Genomic DNA, 14243 nt, shown 5'->3' on the forward strand with positions numbered 1-14243 from the left:
GGTGAGAGTAATCAGGTGGAAATGAGCAACAGCTGAGAACAATGAAGGCAGAGTGAGCTGAGGGAGAGACGAGTATAATTAAGTGGGGCAGACAGGGAGGAACATAGGGAGGAAATCTAACAGAATATAACTGTACATGAATAAAAGAAGTAGCTAAGAATAAAGTTCCAAGAGGAATGAACTAAAATGGCAGCAATAAGACAACATAAAAAGGAAAGAAACAAGGAAAATAAAGAAACCTAACACTGCAGGATCATGAAAGTTTCCGTGTTTCAGTGTTGCTGTCATAAATCTTTGAGATTTATTTTTAGGTATTGAGTCGATAAATTATCTTCTATGTAACGGTTCGTGCTTGAATAGGTTGTAGGTATGATTTTATTATTTCTGATAAAGGCATTTTTATATTTTAAATTAGATTTTATAGTTTTTTTTTATTATATCTATCAATATATTTCTTTTTAGTTTTTTGAATGCTCTGCCTTGTGAAGCACTTTGAAAGCTGCTATATAGATGCAATGTACTCGGTGCGACAACGATGAGCTTTATGCAACAGCAGCTAGTGACCCTTTCTATTTTAATCCGGCCTTTGGAACATCTAGGAGAAATCAGCTGATTGTGCGGATCGCATAAGAACATTGAGAAGATCACTGAAATGTGATGCAGCTACAGTCATTTTAACAGTTAATTACATTTAAAAAAAAATCTAAAATGACAGGAAGCCAGTGAAGAGACGCCAGGGTTGGAGTGACGAATTAACTTTTAGGTCCAGTAGTGTTCTGTACAGTCTGTAGTCGATGAAAGGTTGATTGATCCAGAACCCCTTTTGGCACCCAATGTGGCCTGTTGAGCAGTCCTGCAACCTGTTATGCATTGAACTGTTTGACCATCACAGGTTACCTTTTATCAACCTGCAATGGTTTATCCCCAACCATGGCCATTTTTTCCTGCTTTCAGCACATAACATTAAAACCGTTTGTTTGAAAGCAAGCACATGCTTCATCTCAGAAGATGTCATCATGACAAAATAATTTGTATTATTTACTTTACCTCTGGGTAATTTATTTGTTGTGGCCCATTTGTGTTTTTATACAAACATTAACAGCAGAGTTCTTTATATATTAGGATAGTCTGAATCAAGAATACACAATGTCCTGCATACTCTACACAAAATTGAAATGCCAGGAAGATGACAGCAGCCTGCTGACATAACCATGCATTAGAAACTGTGATGGAGGGGGGGTCCTAAAATTAGATTCATATTTTAAAAGTTTCATATCGGTGCAGAGATGGTGCTGGAGTTCATGTTTCACATTAATCACAGAATGTCAGGGACATTACTCAGACCTCTGTCATGCATATGTAATAACCCATCAGCCTTCCATTGGAAAGCTGAGACAAATTTCTTCCTGAAAAGAAAAAGTCCTATTTAAACCAGTTCTTTTTTATTCTATGAGTTTCTTCCTGCATGTATGTCTGTCAGGCTGATCTCATTATATATCAAGGTGACACGCTATTAGTACTCTTAGTAACAATTAGACTTGTTTACAACAAGGAATGGTGCAAGGTCCTGTCTGATACGTAATGGCTTTCCTTTCCAGTGTTCAGACTGAAAGTGATGATTTATTTTCTCAATGAAAGGTGGAATCAGAAACATCTGTTACCAATACACTGGAAATATAACCCAGGTTTTATATAGAGTAATGCACTGGAGAAAATGCATTTTCATTTTTGCTACTTTATATTTCTGCTGTACTACACTTAGGAGAAAAAACCTTAGCAGCCCTACTGTTCTGGTAACTTCCTCCATAAATCAGTACGCAGGAGTTTATGGGACGTTTTTGTCCTCTCACCCTGCAGCTGCTCAAGGCTGAAGGTCTTGTCCAGAAGAGATTCACAAGAGTCTTTTACAAAGGCCAGAGCACATGGGATTAAATGAACATCATCCAGCTGGTTTTAGTCACATTTATCTGCCAGTTTCCAGTTTCTTTGTGACAATAATTTATATTTCTTAAGGCATATGCTGTCAGCAAAACATATGCTTTGTCCACCTGAAACAGAGTTTTTTCCTCAGTCATAGTATTTTTCAAAACCCACACTAAATTTATACAACCTATGATAAAGGGTCTCAGTAAATTAAAGTGTTATAAAAGTGATAGTTTATTTTAGTAACTAAATTTAAAAAGTGTTACTCGAATACTATAGAAATTCATTACAGAGTGATATGATTAAAAAAGTTATTTTTGTTAATTTTGATAATTATCACTAATAGAAAATCCACAATTGAGTTTATCAAAGATGCTGGCTGTTCTTAGAGTGCTGGATCACAGCATTTTAATGGAATGTTGAGTGGAAAGAAAAAGTGCAGTGTAAAAAAGTGGTCAAGCAATGTGGATAATTGAAGCCTTGAGAGTATTGTGAACCAAAACCCTTTCAAGGATTTAGGGGAGATGCACAAGTCGTGGACTGAGTCAGTGCTTCAAGAACCACCACACAGGCGTATCAGTAAACTATTCATTTGTAAACACAGTCTCAGAATCTGAAGAAAGATTGAAGGCAAATAATTTGGAGTCCAGTGGGAAGTTTCTACAGTCGTGCTGATTTGTAGAGCCCTGTCATCTGCTAGTGTTGGTCTACTGTATTTTATCTGGTCCAAAATCCGGGTATCCATCTACCAGGAAATCATTGAGCACTTCATGCTTCCCTCTGTTGGTAATATAGAGATGCTGATTTTATTTTCCAGTAGATGTTTGCTCCTGCTCACAACGTTATAAAATCTAAATACCTGCTTTAACCAATATGTCACTGTAACTGATTGGCCAGCAAACTCTTCTCACCTAACCCCATAATGAATCTAAGGAGTATTGATAATATGAAAATAAGGAAAAACCAGATGTAACAATTCAGACAAATTAAAGGGTGCTAAGCAACTTTGGCTTCTTAACATCTCAGCAGAGCCACAGGCCGATTGCCTTCATGCCACCCCACATTGATCCAGCAAGTCATGCAAAAGGAACCCTGACCAAGTATTAAGTGCATGTACTAGATAGTACATGTGGGCTGACATTTCTGTAGAGTGCCTTTTTATTGGTATTATGTAATAAAATTGTCTGAGAAATAGATTATTTTGGTTTTTATTAGCTGAGACACAGCTATCAAAATAAACAGTAATAAACGCTTGAGTGTGTGAAATAATACTAAATTTAATTCTTTGAATGTAATAAGTAAAATATTTCGATGATTTTCAAATTAATTAAGAATGAATTGTAAAGAAGAATTCGTTTTCTTTGAATCCACTTTTATTTGACTTTTTCTGGTAAACCTGTATTTGCCATGCATTTGATACACTGCTTCCAATCCTCGCTGCTGTCCGGGCCAGGTTTTGATACAGCGCCGCCACTCGCCGGATTGGCTGAAGGAGCAAGGTAGCCCGCAGAGACGTCTCCTTCCTCGGGTTCAGTCCCATCAGTGAGACGCATAAGCTGTTACGGTTCGGCTGAGCGGGACTCTTCGCGTGTGGACTCCGATTTGGCGAGGGAGCATGAATTCACCTCCAAGGTATCGATCCACACATCAGAGCAAATCTGGTGAACCATTAAGAGGGAAATCAAACGGAGTCAGGTTTTAATGCAACATCTTCTCCTCTGACGGAGGACGATGCGCGCACGTCTTAGTCTATAAACTGTCACATGTTTGTGAGGAAAAAGCAAACAAACAATCAGTTTGCTGGGGGATATCTTCCGCAGAGCCACGCTGTGCGCTCGGGGTTGTGGAGGTTGATACCTGGACGGGAACGCAGCTCACAGAGGGAGAATAAAGCGTGTTGGTGAGACATTTACTCAGAGACTCGGACTTGCCTCAGAGCGCAGTTTGACTCCTCATCATGGGCTGCGGCGCACAGACTGACAGAGGAAGGGGAAGAGTGCCGAGATACCCCCCGGAGATGCCGGCCGTATCCTGGCTTCTGCTCTTTCTACTGCTGGATGTGGGATTTGCTCAAGGTAAACTTTAATGCAAAATTGTTAAACTGCGGACTTTGCTTTACTCCTGGTCAAAGTTTCACGCACGCTTAGCTTCGGCGGGGTTGTAGTGGTGGGGAAACTCCAATCCTCATCCTTTTAAGTAGTGTTCGCACCTTTTGGCACAGGGTTATAAAGGTACAACTTCAAGTCATTTAGGGTAAATTAAAAAATGTATTAAGAATGTAACTTATGTTTGCTGGATCAGAACTGTTGTAATGTGTGCGTTTTGCTGTCTGATAGGTCAAATAAGCTAATTTTCCCCTGATTTGCTTTGATCAGTAATAATCAAGTCAAATGACAAAACATCTGCTATTTCTGTCCTATTTTTTAAGTCTTACAAATTAAGGACACCCTCCATCTTCATTCTAGATGGGGATCAATCAGCATGTGTAATTCGAGGCACTTAAAAAAATAAAATAAAATCAGGTAGACATTAGGAACCCATGTTTTTCTGCATAAATTTGGATTGGCATATAGTTCTGTAATTTTCGGTTTGATTCAAAGCTACTCCATTTTTTAAATGAATATCCTCTTATATTTTATAGCCTAAAAGGATTGTAATCAGCAGATCAGAGTTTAAGGAAAAACAAAGAAATCATTAGTCAGGAAAACCCTGCTTGGTGCACTGGGGCAGAGATTGAACCAACTTGTTCAGCTCTGATCAGTGATATGTAGGTCAAGTATTGAAAAATCTGATATATCTTTATCTCCTATTTTATATATATATATAAAATAAAAAATATATATTAAAGTAAACTTTTCTACTCTTTTTACTCTTAACAAACCAATGTAAATTTTTTTTATACAGATCATTAAATCCAAATTAAAAAAATGGAGTTAATCTCGTTTGAACCGCATTTACAAGAAACAATTACAGTAATTAAAATGTTTCATTTATATTAAGAATATGTGTATATATGCAAGTTGTTATTTTAAAACCACAATCAGTTAGTCTTTATCTTTATCAAACATTTTTTTAATTAGTTGTTGTTTCCATTTATGTTGGTAGAAAACTATTGTTTTTTTCTTTTACTACGCTTTCCGTTGATTGATGGTTTGTGCAAACTGTAGTAGTTGTCAGTACAGAACAAAAGTAAAGCTAAAACACTTAAAGGTATTTACTTAATCCTCTTTCTCGTGAGTGAAATTACCTGTCAAAGAGCAGCGTGAAGAGAGCATCTGTTTGACGCTTAATTGTTCGAAACGTGTCTCTGCATGTTTAAGTAGTGCCCTTGAATAAAGGTAGGTGGTCTGTCTGCTATATGTGTGTATTTTACTGTAGTAAATGTCTGCGTTCTTTGAGAGCAGTACGAGGTTATATTGGCGGGCCAAGCACTTATCGTGTGACAGGGATTAAGGTTTGTGAGCAACCTTATCTAGCTCCTCCAAATTGTCATCTCACTCCTACATTGTTAATGAGCAAAGCAGGGTTGAAAAAAGGGCGACGAAGAGCAAAATACAGCCCAGGACCAGCTTCTGAAGGGCAGGGCGAGATGACATAATACCCTTTCCAAAACCCCGGAGAGCTCTGTGTCATTGACTGGTTGGGAATACGAACAAGGTTCCTCTCTGTCCATTAAGAAGTCGATGCAGCAGGAGAACATTGTTTGAGCTTAATTAATGGACTTAGCTATTTTGGGGCACTGATGAGCTGTACACATTTCCAAATCGCTCGAGAGATTCTTTAGTGTGAAACTACTGGTGATTAAAGTAGTTCACTTACAGATGCTTACTTGCAACACAGTTCTGTTCCTGATTGTTCCTCCTGGTTTGTTAGTGTGTTATATGAACATATCTTCCGCTTCTGTGTACTTATATTCGTTCAATTTTTAATTTTCTTCTAGAGATCTTTATCATTCTAATAATAAGAGGGCTTTTTACTTGGTTTAAGTCTTGACAAAAGATTTCTGCGAGAGCTCTGTGACAGTAGCTTGACTCTTGGTGGGAGAACAAATCAGTTCCTGATTGTGTCTGCTGCACATCAAGTTGTTTCTGCTTTAGAAGAGAGTATCTGATGGGTTTAAAGTAGGTTTTTAAACTCCTGCAAACTGAAACCTGGATTATTTCTTCACTGTTCTGAAAATCGTGTTTGATTAGACAAAGGAAATCCTATCTGAAGTGTTTTCATACTTGATTTCTTTATTTTTTCATGCCTGACCTTAAAGTTGACATTTATGTAGTGAGTCTCTGTGTTAGCCACTGGATACAGAGGTGCTGAGGGCCATCCTGGGATTAGTTCAGTTTTTCCATATGACTACTTTTATGCCTGCCTGCTTCTCTCAGCTCTGCTCCTCTCTGCTTCCTGAATATATGTCCTCTGAGGATTCTTTATAGAGGGGAAAGCTAAAGGATATTTGATACATATATGGATTATAAACCATCGTGGCTCAGTGTGCTGTGAGGCTTTGCTGTTTACTGCAGATGACAATTCTGTTCAGAACAATCCAGGTGCTGTATGAAGTAAATGGAAATGGTATTTTCATCATTATTATTCTAACAAGCTTCCCTGGGGCCAGACAAACTAGCTCCCTTTGGTCTCCTAACATTACAATCATTGCACTCATTTTTTAAGCAGAGCATATGCACAATAAGTACACTGTGTGTGAGGGGCAGGAGTTATAAATTTCCCTCCATGAGCTGACTGAAATGACAGATTTTTATTCAATAAATCAAACATTACTAAAGAATTTAATGTAAATTATGTAAATAGAGATTAGGTTTGCAGGTTATAGAAGAGAGCTGGGGAAATATTGTGTGTACAGTTTGGCTTCGACGGGGCAGAGCTACATGCTGGTTGCTAGCTAAGCCACAGATGGAGCGTGGTAGCGAGCGATAATTACTGTGAAAAGTGGTTGCTGAGCTTGCTTCCCTGCCCCACTTGATGTCATGTACTATTGTTATGAAAGCAAAAAATATAGATGTGTGCTATTTTAGGGACGGGAACAGTTCTGCACTCCTCCTTTGGGTGAGGATACCTTGTGGTTCGCTGGTGGAGGCGGCATACTGTGGCTGCCATGTTTACAGTTGGGCCTATTGAGGTTCATTATACATCTGTTAGGGGCTTAGAATTCAGTTTTGTTTGTTCCTTTAACTGTATATCAAACAGTTTTTGTTCATTTTAACTTGTATCATGCCAACATTTATTTTATCTCCCTTCAATTTGATTTTTTTTTGCAGACTGACAACTCAGTTTTGTTTTAAATACTAAATTCTGGCATTAAATACATTTTATGCACCTCCTAATATAACTGACTAAACTACATGGCCCTCAAAAATGCCTTACATGGGAAAAACAGCAAAGTAAATTTCCCATTAGTGAGACAAAACACTCAAAGCTGCTGGAAAGAAAAGAAAACATGACCTATCCACACCACTTCTAAGATTCATGCTGCTTTCCCTTAGCTTCCTTAGTCTAATTGTTAAGCTTCTAGTATTTCAGTGTTTTATTCGCATCTTACTAATACTGAAAATAGCTAACACTGAGTTTTCTTCCCCCAGTAATAGCTTCTACACCGAAGAGTGTTGTTGTCAGTGTGACTTGGTCATGCTTAGTTTGATACTTTCACTGATTGGAAAATATTTGAATTTCTGAGCGGCCAGTTCCCAGTCAGTGTCAATCATAAAACAAATTGGATGACACTGATTATTATACTTAGAGTAATTTTATGTAATGTTTCTGTTGTTCTTTTGATGTTAACACATAGACTTATACAGAAGTATAGAATAGACATCCACAAAGTTGTTTATTAGTTTTCAAGTAAATGTGCTGATATTTTTGTCATTTAGCTGATAGTAGAGTAATATTGGTAGCCTAACAAGCTAATGTTGGCAGGTTAATTAGTTGACAATTTTCATCACCACAGGAAATATTTCCAAACCTAGGATTTGCCTTTGTTGTGCCTTCTTTCAGCCAGCAGACTTGCAATGCACAGCAACATGTTTGGGGTGAGGCATTACCCTATGTTCCACACAGGCAGAAAAGCTTCTGATAAATTCAACACTGCAAACTCATCAAAAGAGTTTAAACCTAAACTGTCAAATTTTTGCCATTTTGAAACCGAAACGTTTTAAAGCCTTTGTACAACCTGATACCTAAAACAAAAACCCAAAGTAGGAAAATAAAACATATGGCATACAAGCTCATCATCTGGAAAACCTCAGACATAATTGAGACTTACATTGTTAAACATAGAGAGGTGATCACTAACTCACTACAGGTGTGGAGCAATCAACTAATAGGACACAGGTGTGGAACAAAACAAACTAGAATATGGAAGAAAAAGAGTTTTCTTAAACGGGAGAATAACCCTAAGTAATACAAATATAGACAGCATGAAAGCATTGAATATAACCTGCAAGTTTTACAAATGCATAATTATGGATGTGTAAAATTACTAAGTCTGTAAGGAACAAAAACAATAATTTAAAACTGAAGTATTAAGATGATGATTAGGAGCTAAAGCCACATTCACATTTTATCCAATTCCAATTTCTCTTTAAGACCTATAACATATGAAAGCATTGAAAATAATTTTTCCTTTGTGCTTTAAGTCATCATTAATCGTTTTCAGTTGGAGCATAGGCAATGCTACACTGTGCATGAGAAAACATTTGCTGTAAAACAAGATTGTGCTTGTAAGAAACAAAAATAAAATTATTAGAGAGCTGACATTTTAAACAGTCTTTAGCACCTTACATTAGTGATAAGAGTTTTTACCTCAGTTAGTATTACTAAAACAGCAGTCTCTGTGAGTATTCCCTAGAGAATGTCAATGTTTCCCTTTACTCTGAGATGTCCAAAAGGCTGCCAACATTTTATAACCTAGTACCTAGTAAAAAAAAACTCAAAAGGATAACACAGAGCAACTTTACTAAACTCCATTCAGCCTTCTTGTTGTTTGCTGAAAGTCCTGCACTCTTCAGCAAGCTAAAAAACAGCCAACATGCCTTGACATTTAGAAAGTACAGTTTTCTTCTAAAAAGCTTCTTACATCTCTGTGCTTCCTCTGGTTTTATTTTTAAACACCTTAGTAATACTAGCAAGAAATAACACTTGTTCCCTCAGTAACAGCCTCCATGCTAACGAGTGTTGTTACCATTACCTTATATCACTCAGGTATGGTGCAATCACTGATCAGAAAAAGATTGGACTCTAGAGTTATCGACTGACCATAGGTCAAAGTCACTAAGTAAAGAATTGCCATTTGATTTCTCAGTGCATCTCTAATGATATTACACAATTTCCAGCATTCTGAAAAAAAACAAAATTTTTTCTGGTGGAACAAATCAGTAACCATATAAAAAAATCCAGAAGTCCAGTTATCTCCATCGTGCTGTAAAGATGATCCGTCCAATTATTAAACCAAACCACTTCTGTTCGAATGTTGCTATGTGATGTTTCTGTGACATTTTTATTTGCTTCTCTCATACGGTTGAAGCCAGTAAACCTGACTAGTGAAGGGTATAATAGAAAATCAGAAAACCCTTGTTCCTTCCAGCACAGTACTTGAAAAACAAAATAGGTGAGATGAAGGAGATTGTAAGGACGCAAGTAAAGGACAGAAAGGTGAGCTATGAAGAAGAGAGAGAGCTGTTGGCAGAGACAGGGAGAGGGAAGGGTGAAAGCAGTCAGACAGGAGAGGAGAGTGTCATTAATCACCCCATGTGACACTCTCAACTACAGGGGAGCTTCACAGTGCAACATTCACTTCTATTAGCAGTCCATTAGCAAAGCTCGGCACAAGTAGCAGCGCTTGACAGGTAGGCCTGTGCCAGATTGGCTGACCTGTGTGACTTGACAACGCATATTGCATCTGGATTGTGTGTTTGCGTTTGGGTATGGAAAGTCAAAGTGCACCACAGGGCAGAAATTATCTTGACATATTGTGGCAAGTTTTGCCTTTTCGACAATGGAAAGGAAATGAAAATAATTGTTTAAAAGGTCCCGCATTCAATTACACTACTCAGTGAGATGGGCGATAATGATTGTAACAATGATGATGGTGGTGGCAGCGACCTGATTCCCTACCTGTGATTTTTGCCTTTGCTGCAAAATGGCTCTTCAAAGTTGAGATGATGCATTAGAGGAGCAGCTATTTCTCATTCAAAGCCTTGCATTGCCTCTTAGTATCCAGGAGCCCTTTGATTATAGGATTGTGGGCAAGGGGAAGGGGTGGGGGGGGTGTGGACTACTGTTCCTGCTCTAGGTCCTCTGTTCATTTATGATTAGAGATCAGAGCCAGCAGTCAGAAAATCTGGGGTTGGTGGGGGTGATGGAGAGGACCACAGATCCAAAGGGGGAGAGAGAAGTGATTACGAGTTAAGTGGCCCTTCTCATGCCATTATAAGCGGCAGGGCTGACAGAGCACATCATGAGTGAGAATAAGTACACACTCCACTTCTGCCCTTTAATTTGGCATCCTGGCCTCTCGCCTGTTGTTTAACCGCTAACGTCCACCTACATTTTTCTGTCCCTAATTGGAAATCAGCCATGTGTCTGTGAATGCAGGTGAATACATAAACAGACATGCTAAGGAGGCTTTTTGTCTGGTTTTTATATTTTATTAAATATATATTTCTTAAATTGAGAAATTCTGTCTTCTAATCTTTTTCACATTTTCTTGCAGTCTAAACGGAATTAAAGACACTTCTGTGATCTTACTGTGCTCAGGGTCACTGTAAATAGCTCAATGTGCTGATTAAAAAGCCAAAGCAGTGATGTTATTTCCCCAATGTCCTTTAACTAAGCTACCTATCCCAGCATGCAGCATGAAACAACCTTGGGTAACTATATACTGCTGTAAATAGCAAGCAGGGGCCCAGTGTAGTACAGGAAGATAAGTAAGTCTGTAAGCAAAATATGGGGCAAAATATGCTCCTGATGTAGTTTCAACATGTTTAGTTCATTCAGATTTTGGATTTTAATGATAAAAACTGCACTAATACACATTAGAGAAATACAACCTTAGATGATCTAAATGGTCTGATCAAGTTTTTTGATCAGTTTTCTGGAAAAAAAACCCAGATAAAAAGATACTTATTTTTGCCCTTTTTTAATAACTTTCCTCTAAAGAATGTGGTAGACTGATATGGTTTGACTTTGAGCAGGTCTATGTCAGGCATTTTAAAACTGGAAAACAACCATTTCACTGTAAAGGAAATTAGACTTCTGGTAAAGATTTTAACAAAGGCCTTAAAATAAATAGCTTTTATAGAGACTTGGTGACACCAAGATGCCCTTTTCACTGCAGTGAGCTTTGGGATCTTTTCAATCTATTCTTAATTAATCATGTCTAAACACAACTTTTAATTTTAAACAAATTTTAAAAAGTAACTTATAAATTGTTGGTTAATCATTTAACACGATCTTCTTTTGGAAAAAACAATTGTTGTTAAACGTTAGATTTTTTTTAACTTCAGACAATGAGTACTGCAAGATGAAGGTATGTTACTACAATAAAAGCTACATATATTTTAGAAATTTGTACACTTTACGGGTGCTGATTTTAAAAGGGCTCTGTAAATAAGAGAACAACAACAGTTTCCATTGTTCACCTTATTTTCATTCTTCTGAAAGTCCCATTTCTAACTGTTTACTTATTTTGACATCCTTGAGTTTTGGCAACAAATAAGCATTTACAGTTACAAGAATGTGCTTTAAACTCATTTTTCTAATTAGCTGGAAATAAATGTCTAAATTGATGCTGAATTCAGGCTATGGATTCTTTCTTTATGAGAAAGTTCCACATACCACAGAGGCAGTAATGAGATGATCTCAGAGGTGATTCATCACGCCTGAGTCAAGGACGCAGCATGGAGTTACCTGAATTATGATGTTTGTTTAGAAATCTATCCTTCTCTTTGGACATGAAACACAGCTACCGTCTTTCGCTCAGCTATGACTATGTCTGATGAAAATAAATCCCTTTTCTTTGCTTTCCGCTGCTTTGTGCGGCCATAAAGAGCTTTGTTTGTAAATGTAATGCAAATCTCGAAAATCTTTTTGAAAAATAAAAACAATCTTCATTTGCATTAGAGTAATCATAATTCATTTTGCTAAGCCTCTTCACATTTTATTTATCTACTTCCTTAAATGTGTCCATCTCGGTTCTGTTTCGAAGGATCTAGGTTTCCTTTTGCTGCTTCAATGGCTGCTTGTAGAGGGTTGTGGTCTTTATATGTCAGCAGAGCAGAGAGAAGGGGGGTGGGGGGTATGTAAGGGAGTGCTTGTGGGACCCCTTGTCCCGGCTGAAACATGAGAGCAGGAGACCAAAAGCTCCCCATTTCCTGTCTCCACTTTATCAGCATCTTGCTCTGTGTTATTTCTACACTCTTAAAGCATCTGATGAAAGTCTTGCCACAGACAAATGTTGTGCCTCCTTGCTTTTTACAGGGTTTAAATGAGATACTTTATCCTCCTGTACCCCCTCCCTCCTTCGTTCTCTTTTTGCTTCATTCCTGTGTCTGCTTTTGAGATCCCACAAGAGAAGTTCATAGTCTCTGGTTTACAATGTGGTTGCTTAAAGATGGGCTTGGGATGCCTTAAAAAACAACGATTGTCGTTCTTCTGAAGGAATAGACTTTTACAAAACTTTGGGAAAGAGCTTTGAGAAAAAGAGCCTTTGTTGAGTTAACGATATTTCTTCTAACTTTTGTTGAAAATAATTACTTCCATCCACATGTAGGTTGGCAATACCTCACAAAGCAGAAGTAATTCTCCTTTTGGCATACTTGACTTGTTTGCACTCTTACACCTTTAAGCACTTTTTTCACTCATGTAAACTGTTACTGTGCCAAAGTTTTCAGGTACCTTAAACTTTTTACATGGTTTCACTTTACAACTACAAACTTCGATGCACTTTATTAGGATTTTATGTAATAGTGCATAATTGTAAAATGGAAGGAAAATGATAAATGGCTTTTAATGTTTTTTGTAAATAAAAATCTGGATAGTGCAGCAACATTTCTATTCACTCCCCTTTACTCTAATACCCCTGAATGAAATCTAGTGCAACCAATTGGCTTCAGAAGTCAACTTATCAGTATATAGTCAATCTGTGAAATCTTAGTATGGCGAACCAAGCAAACCTTCCAAGACATCACCATCCAACAACTACTAGCGGTGTACTCCACAAATCTGGTCATTATGGTAGACTAACAAGAAGAAAGCCAATTTTGAATGAAAGGGAATGAAATTTCCCACAAGCCATGTAGGCAACACATCAAATATGTTGAAGAAGGCGATCAGAGGTAAAAACCAAAACTGTACTTTTTTGCCCGCATGCAAAACGCCGTATTTGAGGGAAAACTAGCACCTCACATCACCCTAAACACACCATTTGCACAGTGAAACATGGCGGTGGCAGCATTATGTGAGGAATCTTTTCTTCAGGAGATACAGGGAATTCGGTAAGATTTGATTTAAAGATGAATGGAGCTCAATCCAGGGTAATCCTGGAAGAAAACCTGTTAGAGGCTGCAAAAGACTTGCAGTAAACAGTGGAGTTACAAGCTATTGACTCAAGGAGGCTGAATGCAACTGAAAGTGAATGCCACAGTTTCTTTATTTGTAAAGAAACTAGTAGAAAATAAAGAATGACATTTATTCCACTTCTCAATGCCTTGTGTTGTTCCTATAAAAGACATAGGTGTCTGAAGTTGTAATATGACAAACTCTAAAAACGTTTTCAAGAGTTATGAATACTTGTATACTGTCGTATGTGTTTGCCTTTATGAAAATAGCTCCGTCTTTGTGTGCACACTTTATTGTTTATCTGCACGTCTATGTTTGTTCAATAATGACCGGGTTTAAAAAAAAAAAGTCTTCTTTGGAGAAATCTGTCTGAACACCAGACCATTCTTCCTCGCAAAATCAATCTTTCTCATAATTCCCCACATTTTTCTTCCATCTGTTATCTACCGAGCTGCCAAGCAGACTTTTAAACTGAGCGGACCATTACCAGAGGGCAGAATTAAGCGAGTGTCATGATGCCAGTCTGTAAAAGTTGTTTTTACTGAGTGAATTGAGGTGCTAAATTAAAGCTTCTCAACTGGTGTGTACTGTTGTATGATTAATCCCCTCCAATGCATAGAGTCAGAGAGGAGTCAAAATGTAAACACACACCTACGTATTCAAAATTTTAACTTTTTGAATTATATTTTGCATAAGCAACTGGAATTATGCTTAGCTGGTCTTTTTGGGGGGTAATTATTCTTCACAAGTCT

At 37.7% G+C, this 14243-nt stretch overlaps 1 protein-coding gene across 4 annotated transcripts in view; it reads left to right on the top strand.

Annotated features, from left to right (window-relative positions):
- The first annotated feature begins 3441 nt into the window (after window positions 1-3441).
- unc5cb (unc-5 netrin receptor Cb) overlaps window positions 3442-14243 on the top strand; it is a 179543-nt gene continuing 168741 nt past the window's right edge. For 3 of the 4 annotated variants that reach the window (XM_047373009.1, XM_047373010.1, XM_047373011.1), the window contains exon 1: window positions 3443-3998. In XM_047373009.1, coding sequence (XP_047228965.1) covers window positions 3881-3998 — 118 coding nt within the window. In that variant the 5' untranslated portion in view covers window positions 3443-3880. Of the gene's footprint in view, window positions 3999-14243 lie in introns of all 4 variants that reach the window. The other variant, XM_047373008.1, reaches the window with a different exon arrangement.

This window comes from Girardinichthys multiradiatus, chromosome 8 (genome assembly GCF_021462225.1).
Source record: "Girardinichthys multiradiatus isolate DD_20200921_A chromosome 8, DD_fGirMul_XY1, whole genome shotgun sequence".
Lineage (NCBI taxonomy): Eukaryota > Metazoa > Chordata > Actinopteri > Cyprinodontiformes > Goodeidae > Girardinichthys > Girardinichthys multiradiatus.